This window comes from Trematomus bernacchii, unplaced genomic scaffold (genome assembly GCF_902827165.1).
Source record: "Trematomus bernacchii unplaced genomic scaffold, fTreBer1.1, whole genome shotgun sequence".
NCBI lineage: Eukaryota > Metazoa > Chordata > Actinopteri > Perciformes > Nototheniidae > Trematomus > Trematomus bernacchii.
Genome location: NW_022987645.1, coordinates 704,652 through 715,103, shown reverse-complemented (window position 1 = coordinate 715,103; position 10,452 = coordinate 704,652). Strand labels below are relative to the sequence as shown.

The following is a 10,452-nucleotide window of genomic DNA, read 5'->3' as shown; positions in this document are numbered from 1 at the left end:
TCCGCATTTTCTTTTACAGTTTTTTTCCTTTTTTTAACGGACATTTTTTTACAATTATTTTTTTACAGTGTAGAGGAAGTTCAGCGAAGGTCTCAGGTTATAAGAACAGTTCACTTTTGTTAGTTTACTACTCCTAAGGATGTCATGAGATGCTGACTTTTCAACATATACAAGTGTGGCATTCAGAGGGGAAAACATGTGACGGTTTGTGTGGTTGGCTACATGATAAAATGTGTGTGCGTTAAACATGTCTCTGTAAAGTTCTACTGGGTGGGAGCATTGCTGTATGATTGCTTGAGAGCAGGTAATGTTTCCCCATTGTTGTTTGGTGTTGCGCAGCTAAATAATAATGATTGATTTCAACTGTGTCTGTGTTTGTGTTTTATTGATTCCTCTCTGTTTCATTCTTTCCCGTTGTGAGGGTTGATTTGCCACAACAGACGTGTTTTGGAAGTATTATGGTCTGTGTTTACATTAGCAACCATCGCTGTATAAAGAAGCAGGGAATAAAAAAGAACTCACCTTGTAGTCATCGTCGTCAGAGAAAGCGTTTTGAGCTCCATACTGTTTCTGAAATGATCCTTGATGTGGTTTGGAACATGATATGGCGTTTAATCACGGCAGCGTTTAGCTGAGTTTCTGCTGGTAGACAGCCTTCTCCTCACAGAGCTCACTGATTGCATGCGGACGCTCCAAAGGGGCGTGGCCAGCAGCAGCTCCAAAGGGGCGTGGCCAGCAGCTCAGTTACATTTAAATCGCCTGACCCAGAATCAGCACTTTTCTAACAGGGCTGAAATAGAGGGGTATGAGGCATTGGTACAAAAGTGATCTGTTTGGTATTTTGAGAAAAACACTTCAGAGACATGTTTTGGATATATAGACATTTTTAAAACCAAAACAGTACGTCATTTTAAGTAATCCTTTAGGGATGGTTTGTCTGTAATGCTGCATTACATTTTGCAATCATCATTTTGCAACCCTGTGTTTATTAATTCATTTTTTCTTTCTCTTGTTTTCCTTGTGATTAGGACAATTCTGGAGAACTGGATCTGCTAAGGAAGGAGCTGCCATCCACACAGGACCCCCCCGTGGTGCTGGAGAAATCAAAACAGCATCAGGGACATCATCCTCCCAAACCTCTGCTTCCTGCCGTCCAGCTGAACAGCAGCTCAGGAAGCTTCAGAGAGAAACAGTGTGTTTAACAGAGACTGAAGCACACGGAGAAACAGTGTGTTTAACAGAGACTGAAGCACGCAGAGAAACAGTGTGTTTAACAGAGACTGAAGCACACGGAGAAACAGTGTGTTTAACAGAGACTGAAGCACACGGAGAAACGGTGTGTTTAACAGAGACTGAAGCACACGGAGAAACGGTGTGTCTAACAGAGACTGAAGCACACGGAGAAACAGTGTGTCTAACAGAGACTGAAGCACGCGGAGAAACGGTGTGTTTAACAGAGACTGAAGCACACGGAGAAACGGTGTGTTTAACAGAGACTGAAGCACACGGAGAAACGGTGTGTTTAACAGAGACTGAAGCACACGGAGAAACGGTGTGTTTAACAGAGACTGAAGCACACGGAGAAACGGTGTGTTTAACAGAGACTGAAGCACACGGAGAAACGGTGTGTCTAACAGAGACTGAAGCACACGGAGAAACGGTGTGTTTAACAGAGACTGAAGCACACGGAGAAACGGTGTGTCTAACAGAGACTGAAGCACACGGAGAAACGGTGTGTTTAACAGAGACTGAAGCACACGGAGAAACGGTGTGTCTAACAGAGACTGAAGCACACGGAGAAACGGTGTGTTTAACAGAGACTGAAGCACACGGAGAAACGGTGTGTTTAACAGAGACTGAAGCACACGGAGAAACAGTGTGTTTAACAGGAAGTGGTGATTTAGTAAACATGAGTGTTGTGCTGCTCTCGTTGGTGAAGCAGCGACTCACTGCGGCTGCTGAAGACATCTTTGTTCTGTTTGAAAGAACGATAGCAGAGTACGAGGAGGAACTGTCTCGTTCAAAACAGGAGAACGAGAGACACCGGAAACTACTGGACGCTGTTTTACAGCCTCAGCTTCAGATCCACAGAGCAGGTCTGTTCCCTCTTTACTAACTCTCTTTTTATTCACTCTCTCCAACTATTTAGACTCTTTATTGCTGTCTCTGCCATCTGACGCTCTATTTGATACCATTTTCATATTTCTGCAGTAATTATACAGTTTTTGATTAGAAGGGGTTGGACCCCCTTTTTGCCTTCAGAACTGCCTTAATTCTTTGTGGCATAGACTCAACAAGATGCTGGAAACACTCCTCAGAGATTTTGACAGGTCTGTTGGCTGATTCCAATCTCTCGTTCCACCACATCCCAAAGGGGCTCTATAGGATTTAGATCAGGTGACTGTGGCCATTGGAGAACAGTGAACTCATTGCCATGTTCAAGAAACCAGTTGGAGATTATTAGAGCTTTGTGACATGGGGCGTTATCCTGCTGGAAGTAGCATCAGAAGATGGGTACACTGTGGTCATAAAGGGATGGACATGGTCAGAAACAACACTCAGGTAGGCTGTGGCGTTTAGACGATGATCAATTGGTAGTAAGCGGCCCAAAGTATGCCAAGAAAATATCCCCCCCACCGTTACCCCACCACCTCCAGCCTGAACCGTTGAAAAATTCAGCATTTTAGAAAAAGTCAGCATTTGGGGAAAAAGTCAGGATTTTGAGAAAGTTATTCAGAATTGTGTGGTTTAAAAAAATAAGTCAAAATTCTGAGGTTATCTGAAAAGTCAGAATATTGAGATTTTCTGAAAAATTCAGCATTTTAGAAAAAGGTCAGACTTTGGAGAAAAACGTAATTATTCTGAGTTTTCCAGAAAAAAGTCAGGATTCTGAGAAACAAAGTCAGAATGTTGCTGACTTTGCAGCATTTTAGAAAAAGTCAACATTTTGGGAAAAAGTCAGAATTTGGAGAATTATTGTAGAGATTCTATGTATTGTCGAGAGGAAGGGGAGGCACACGAGACCCAACGATGCAGACGAGCTGAAGGCCGCTAGTGAAGCAACCTGGGCTTCATCACACTTCAGCAGTGCCACAGACTGATAGTCTCCATGCCACGCCGCATTGATGCAGTTATTCATGCTAAAGGAGTCCAACCAAGTACTGACAGCAGGAACATTAACATACTTTTCAGAAGGCCAGCATTTCTATATTATTAAAAAATCAGTTTTTGCATTGGTCTTATGTTATATTCACATTTTCTGAGATGCTGAATTTTGGCTTTCATTAGCTGTAAACCGCAATCATCAAGATTAAAACGCTGGAAATAATCCCTTTGTATCTGATGAATCTATGTGATGTATGAGTTTAAACTTTATAAATTGAATTACTGATATAAACTCACTTTTCCATGATATCCAATTTATTGAGATGCACCTGTTTGAGTCCAAGTACAGGTTTAGCAAGGCGGTGAGAGATGCTAAACGACTACTCTGAGAAACTCCAACACCAGTTCTCAGCTAACGATTCTGCAGACAGGTCACAAACTGTAAGGCTAAGCCCTCACACTCCGTGAACGGCCGACGCCTTGCTAAGCGGCAGTGAAACTACGTTTTAGATCTGCGACAGTACTAACTCACCTGTTGTCCTGAAACTCTCCAGGGCATCTGGAAAAGCATTTAAAATATGGATTGGATAAGGGCTGCAAAGTTAAAGAAGTGTTACTCGTGGTAAGATTTTAAATTCTAGTACTCTACAGTTTCTCTGAATATGTGTTTCCTGTTTCCTGCAGACGTCCAGCAGCTGGTGGTGGTTAAAGAAGAGGTTCCCCCTGAGCAGCAGGAGTGGAGCTCCAGTCTGGACCAGGAGGACCCAGAGCCCCCCCCACACATTAAAGAGGAGCAGGAGGAACTCTGGAGCAGTCAGGAGGGAGAGCAGCTTCAAGGGCTGGAGGAGGCTGATATCACCAAGTCCACATTCACTCCTGTCCCTGTGAAGAGTGAAGATGATGAAGAGAAACCTCCGTCCTCTCAGCTTCATCAAAGACAAACTGAACACATGGAAACAGAAGCTGATGGAGAGGACTGTGGAGGACCTGAACCAGCCAGGAACTCAGATCCAGAGAGACATTTACAACCTGAGACTGAGGACAACCCTGGAGACTCTTCTGAACCTGACACTGAAAACTCTTCTGAACCTGACACTGAAGACAGGGCTGATTGGAAGAAGACCAGAGAACCAGGTTCAAACTCTCAGAGAAATAAACAAGACCCTGTCAGTGATTCAAGACGTAGTGCAGGAGAGAAAACATTTGGCTGCTCTTTGTGTGAGAAAACGTTTACACAGAGAGGAAATTTAAATCGGCACATGAGAGTCCACACAGGAGAGAAAACATTTGGCTGCTCAGTTTGTAAGATATCTTTTGCACAGAGAGGAAATTTAAAGAAACACATGAGACTCCACACAGGAGAGAAACCATTCATCTGCTCAATTTGTAAGAAATCTTTTGCACAGAGAGTATATTTAAAGAAACACATGAGAATCCACACAGGAGAGAGACCATTCATCTGCTCAATTTGTAAGAAATCTTTTACAGAGAGAGGAGATTTAAAGAAACACATGAGAGTCCACACAGGAGAGAAACCATACAGCTGCTCAATTTGTAAGAGATGTTTTGCAGGGATTGGAGATTTAAAGAAACACATGAGAATCCACACAGGAGAGAAACCATACAGCTGCAGTGTTTGTGACAAAAGATTCAACCGGAGTCATCATATCAAATTCCATAAGTGTGTTGGTCGTCAGTCCTCACAGCTTCATCAAACTCAAACTGAGGAGAACAGAGAGGCCGAGCCTCCAGCCAGCAGCTCAGCTGAACACCTGGAAACAGAAGCTGATGGAGAGGACTGTGGAGGACCAGAACCAGCCAGGAACTCAGATCCAGAGAGACATTTACAACCAGAGACTGAGGACAACCCTGGAGACTCTTCTGAACCTGACACTGAAGACGACCCTGGAGACTCTTCTGAACCTGACACTGAAGACAGGGCTGATTGGAAGGAGACCAGAGAACCAGGTTCAAACTCTCAGAGAAATAAACAAGACCCTGTCAGTGATTCAACACGTAGTGCAGGAGAGAAAACATTTGGCTGCTCTTTGTGTGAGAAATCTTTTGCACAGAGAGGAGATTTAAAGAAACACATGAGAATCCACACAGGAGAGAAACCATTCATCTGCTCAATTTGTGAGAAATGTTTTGCACAGAGAGGAGATTTAAAGAAACACATGAGAGTCCACACAGGAGAGAAACCATACAGCTGCTCAATTTGTAAGAGATGTTTTGCAGGGATTGGAGATTTAAAGAAACACATGAGAATCCACACAGGAGAGAAACCATACAGCTGCAGTGTTTGTGACAAAAGATTCAACCGGAGTCATCATATCAAATTCCATAAGTGTGTTGGTCGTCAGTCCTCACAGCTTCATCAAACTCAAACTGAGGAGAACAGAGAGGCCGAGCCTCCAGCCAGCAGCTCAGCTGAACACCTGGAAACAGAAGCTGATGGAGAGGACTGTGGAGGACCAGAACCAGCCAGGAACTCAGATCCAGAGTGTTAGAGCCATTTTCCTTTTGTTATTATTGTCTGAATGTTACGCTTAATAATAATATCAATTAGATTAAACTCTCACTTATCAGGTATTTTTGTGAGTCACACTATGGTTTAAAATGTATTAATTTAAGGCTCACTTATTTGTTATGATATGTGCGTCAGTCTCACGTGCATGGGTATATGCCTATATATGGTAGGTTGATGGACACAGCTGATGGTGATGGGACGGGGAAGCGGAAAAGTATTTTGACCGTGTTCTTTATGTTCTTTTTGAGACGGATAACTTTATTTTACTTTGAAGCGAAGGAATGTGCTCCTGTTTGTATGTCGTCTGGACCATTGAATAAAGCTCATCTAATTCAACAACAATCTCCGCTGAATTGTTTGGAAACAAAGAGAGGCGCGTCAAAACCCACAACCCCGACAGAGGTGGCTATTAAATGTAGACTAGGATTAAAAGGCCACCACATTTAGTCAAAAGACTACGCAAGCTGTGGATTAAACTTCGAGGGACAAGCACAGGATTCGTGTGGATTTCAGCTCTGCTTTGGAAACAGCGAGCGGACGTTAAAGGAATGTTTGGCACAAAAACAGGATTCACGAAGAACTGTTCTTGGAAATATTAATGACTTTATTTCATGTGGATTAATTAAAGAAAAAGAAACAATGGATCCTGATAATCCTCCAGCTGATGTTGCGGCAGCAGAGGAGAGATTTCAAACTCTCAGCCAATCGCGAAGAGGAAAACTTGGAGCATGCACCCGCAGAATGAATGAAATTAAAGCATTACTGGTGCGAGGTGGAAATATGGAAAAGGTGGATGAAGCTGTTGCAACGTTCAAGATGTTACTCAATGAATTGATGGAGTGTCATGGACTTGTTCAAAGGCTTTTATCTGAGGAAATCAGGGAAACTGAGAGAATGGATTGGTATGAACCAAACATGTCTGCATTCATGAATTTCTTTCAGGATGTGGAAATGTGGAAAAGCTCTCAAAAGGATCCTCAGACACTGATTGAACCCCATGATAGTGTGTCCAATGCATCAGCCAGGAGGAGCTCACCTGGTTCAAAAGCAGGATCAGCAACTTCTTCTGCTTCCTCAACCCACCTCAAAGTGGCCACAGAAAGAGCTGCCCTCCCTGCCCGGGCAGCAGGATTAAAAGAAAAGCATGCATTTGAAATTGAAAAGGCTCAACTGCAAGCTAGATCCGAACGAATGGAAATGGAAGTGAGCCTAGCTGAATCTGATGCAAACATGAAAGTCCTGGAGCATTTTGAGACTGGTTCACAAAATCCAACACGAGCAAAATATGATGGCATGAATGACTATTTAAAAAGCTACAGAGTAAAATCAGATATGTCAATGGATGCAGAGCCGTCTCCAATTACCTTTGCTGAGTTTGGACCTATTCCCAAAACACCACTTCAAAGGCTTCTATACCAACAACCCAGACCACCAGAAAATATTGGTAATACAAACCAAAGCCCTCAACACACAGCTAGAGAAGCAGGAATTACAGGGACAAATAATAATGTATAATAACAATTTCCTGACTGTGATGCAGAGACAAAATGACATTGTTAATTTACTTGGACTTCAACAAAAACAAACATCACTGCCCAGCAGGGAAATCCCAGTTTTTGATGGCAATCCCCTGAATTATCAAATATTTATGAGGGCATTTCAACATGGCATTGAGGAGAAAACCACCAGTAACCAGGATCGATTATATTACCTGGAACAATATACTTCTGGATCCTGCAGGGAACTGGTGAGAAGCTGCCTTCATATGGATGCTAACAGTGGCTTTGCTGAAGCTAAGAGACTGCTAAAGGTGCTTTTTGGAGATGTACTCAAGATAGCAAACGCATATATGGGGAAAGCTCTTAACTGGAACACTGTAAAGGCAGAGGATGCCAACTGAGGTCAAACATCCAATGATTCTACTTAAACATTCTCATATTTCCAAGTTGATACTAAGCCGCATACATCATCAAGTTGGTCACTCAGGTCACATGCTCTCCAAACTCCTTCAACGTTACTGGCTATCAGCTGCTAACTCTTCAGCCAGGAGGCAGGTGCAATACCTTGCTGACCTGTTTTGGAAGCGCTGGACCAGGGAATACCTTCCTTTGATGCAAGAACGGCCCAACTGGAATACTATCAAAAGAAACTTCACCCCCGGAGACCTGGTCGTCATCGTTGAGAACGCACCGAGGAACACTTGGCTCCTGGGACGTGTAGTTAAGACCCTTCCTGGTTCAAAAGGACTTGTTAGGAGTGTCCTGGTTCAAACCAAAACTAGTACCATTGAAAGACCCATAACTAAGTTGTGTCTGCTCCTGGAGGCAACAGACTGAGCCTACTAAGCCTTAGCCTTTCAGTCACGTGCACCTCTGACTGTTAGACCAAAGGACTAGACTCTTGGTCTCCTACCCCATTACAGACAATTAGTACTAGACCTACACACTCAGTACTGGTCTTACATGGACTTGAAAGTATACAATATACTATGGACTTGAGTATACAAATATGCTCCGGATGGATGTTATATGTTTTGTTAAAATGACTCTGTTGATATATTATTATTGGTAATTGCTATGTAATAAGCAATTAGGGGCTGGTATGTTAGAGCCATTTTCCTTATGTTTTTATTGTCTCAATGTTAGGCTTAATAATAATATAAATTAGATTAAACTCTTAATTATCAGGTATTGTTGTGAGTCACACTATGGTTTAAAATTTATTAATTTAAGGATCACTTATTTGTTATGATATGTGCGTCAGTCTCACGTGCATGGGTATATGCCTATATATGGTAGGTTGTTGGACACAGCTGATGGTGATGGGACGGGGAAGCGGAAAAGTCTTTTGACCGTGTTCTTTATGTTCTTTTTGAGACTGATCATTTTATTTTACCATGAAGCGAAGAAATGTGTCCTCCTGTTTGTATGTCGTCTGGACCATTGAATAAAGCTCATCTAATTCAACAACGATCTAAGTGTAATACGTCTTACCTTTGCTGTGTTCTGATCAAAAGTTCTGTTCAATGGCATTACAACTTAGATAAACGGTGCTGAAGGTTAATCCAATGTCTCTGTGTCCCTTTGAAATGATTACTGATAATCCATCATCATATTTATGGCAATGAGCCGTTTTCAGTTTTCAGAGTGTAACATAGCTTTCGGTTTAGGCATGCTGGCTGCGCATCACTCTCACTTATCAATGGTAACGTGTAGGTGGATTTAGGAACCCCCCCTCGATTCGATTGGCTCTAACGGTTCAAAATCGACCACTGGGTTCCAGAGATATGGCAAATTACCCCAGAAGTGGTTTTCTTTTCCTAAACCTCTCTAAAAAGGTCAAATGTCACTTGATTTGCATCAATCTTGATACAGGGTACTTATTATATGTTATAGTTTGGATTCCTAAAGCTTTTAGTCTCCGATCCCATCATTCAAGGGTGGTTTTCACTATAAGTAATGTTTTTTTGTTCAATCTGAATTTACTTTAAAATAAAAACATCTATATTGATTCTCACTTTTCTACATCCAACTCACAGATGTAACCTTGCTTTGAGAAAAAAGATTATTGATTTCCCTTTTTAGAAGTGAAGATATAGTAATTTGTTCTGGGCATGTCATTTTCGAGCCTGAGACCTGAAAAACAGGCTCGGGGCTTAACAGGTTAAACACTCTAAACAATAACAAAGTTTGTATGAGTGAAAGAAGATGCTATATAATACTAGCAAGCTACCAGTTCAGTGATCTGAGTGTGGGATAATGTTCAGCTGGGATCCGGCTCAGACCCGAAACACCAACACTATCTTACATTGCTGTTGGCGGCCCGCACTGTAGCTCCTGGTGCACCACCACTTATTGCTATTTAGCTAATAAACCTTAGCTATTGTTTAACCCCCTGTGGTCAGACAGTGCGGACCTGTGTCTACGTTCAGGCAGTGAGGGGAATTATAAAAAAGATTGTTGTCGTGTTTATTTAAGCAGACCCGGCAGCAGCTCCAAACAACTGTGACAACTTAACAGTTCAGTTAAAAGCTTAAAAACTGTTTATTTTGTCAGTAAAGTTTGATAGAGCTGGCGAGGCTATGCAAAGTAATAGCAATTACATTTAAACAGGAAGTACCAAGACATGTGGAAATCTGCTTGAAATTATTTATTTAATAATTACCTATTATTGCCATTGATTTCCATCCAGTGCTTATGTATAATTATCAATGTATTTAATATCAGTTATTATAGTATCATATGCCAAATAAACACATTTTATAATAACATAAAGGGTCACCCTTACCTTATTTATTTATTTAACAATGTTTGCTCTTTGTTCTTATGAATAATTATGAGTTACATTTTCAAAATATGCCAAAATAAAGGTAGTACTAACCCATTTCACACATCTATATTCTGTGTTATGATGTTATGTTAATCTGTCAGTGAATCATTATTTAAATTAGTAGATGCTACATCAGATACCCCTCTCTGCAGCTGGAGGTGTGTTTGTTTCTGTCCCGGGGCGTCCCTGTGCTGTCAGAAGGTTCCTCTCTGCAGCTGGAGGTGTGTTTGTTTCTGTCCCGGGGCGTCCCTGTGCTGTCAGAAGGTTCCTCTCTGCAGCTGGAGGTGTGTTTGTTTCTGTCCCGGGGCGTCCCTGTCCCTCTGAGCGGTGGTCGTCCGGAGAGGACTCGCCCCACGGGTTGACCTGCTCACAGTCTCTACCTGCAGACAATAATAATATAGGTTCAACCTGGGTAAGGATAAAAAATATACTACATATATAAACACTAACAATTAAACAATTAACCTGTTACGCACGGCCCCCCCGGT

At 42.1% G+C, this 10,452-nt stretch overlaps 1 protein-coding gene across 1 annotated transcript; it reads left to right on the top strand.

The window, feature by feature from the left end:
- The first annotated feature begins 1,732 nt into the window (after positions 1-1,732).
- On the top strand, positions 1,733-8,660 carry LOC117485362 (oocyte zinc finger protein XlCOF22-like). Its single transcript, XM_034133874.1, has 3 exons — positions 1,733-2,096; positions 3,790-4,239; positions 4,405-8,660. Exons 1-3 carry the CDS (start codon positions 1,910-1,912, stop codon positions 5,613-5,615), a joined length of 1,848 nt encoding a protein of 615 aa, XP_033989765.1. The 5' UTR covers positions 1,733-1,909; the 3' UTR covers positions 5,616-8,660.
- The last annotated feature ends 1,792 nt before the right edge of the window (positions 8,661-10,452 follow it).

Bases quoted from the DNA above. Each gene is read 5' to 3' on its own strand.
- LOC117485362 (XM_034133874.1), top strand. From the start codon at position 1,910: ATGAGTGTTGTGCTGCTCTCGTTGGTGAAGCAGCGACTCACTGCGGCT. The intron at 2,097-3,789 runs GTCTGTTCCCTC...TGTTTCCTGCAG, and splicing joins GCTTCAGATCCACAGAGCAG to ACGTCCAGCAGCTGGTGGTG. The intron at 4,240-4,404 runs GTTCAAACTCTC...TTGGCTGCTCAG, and splicing joins GAAGAAGACCAGAGAACCAG to TTTGTAAGATATCTTTTGCA.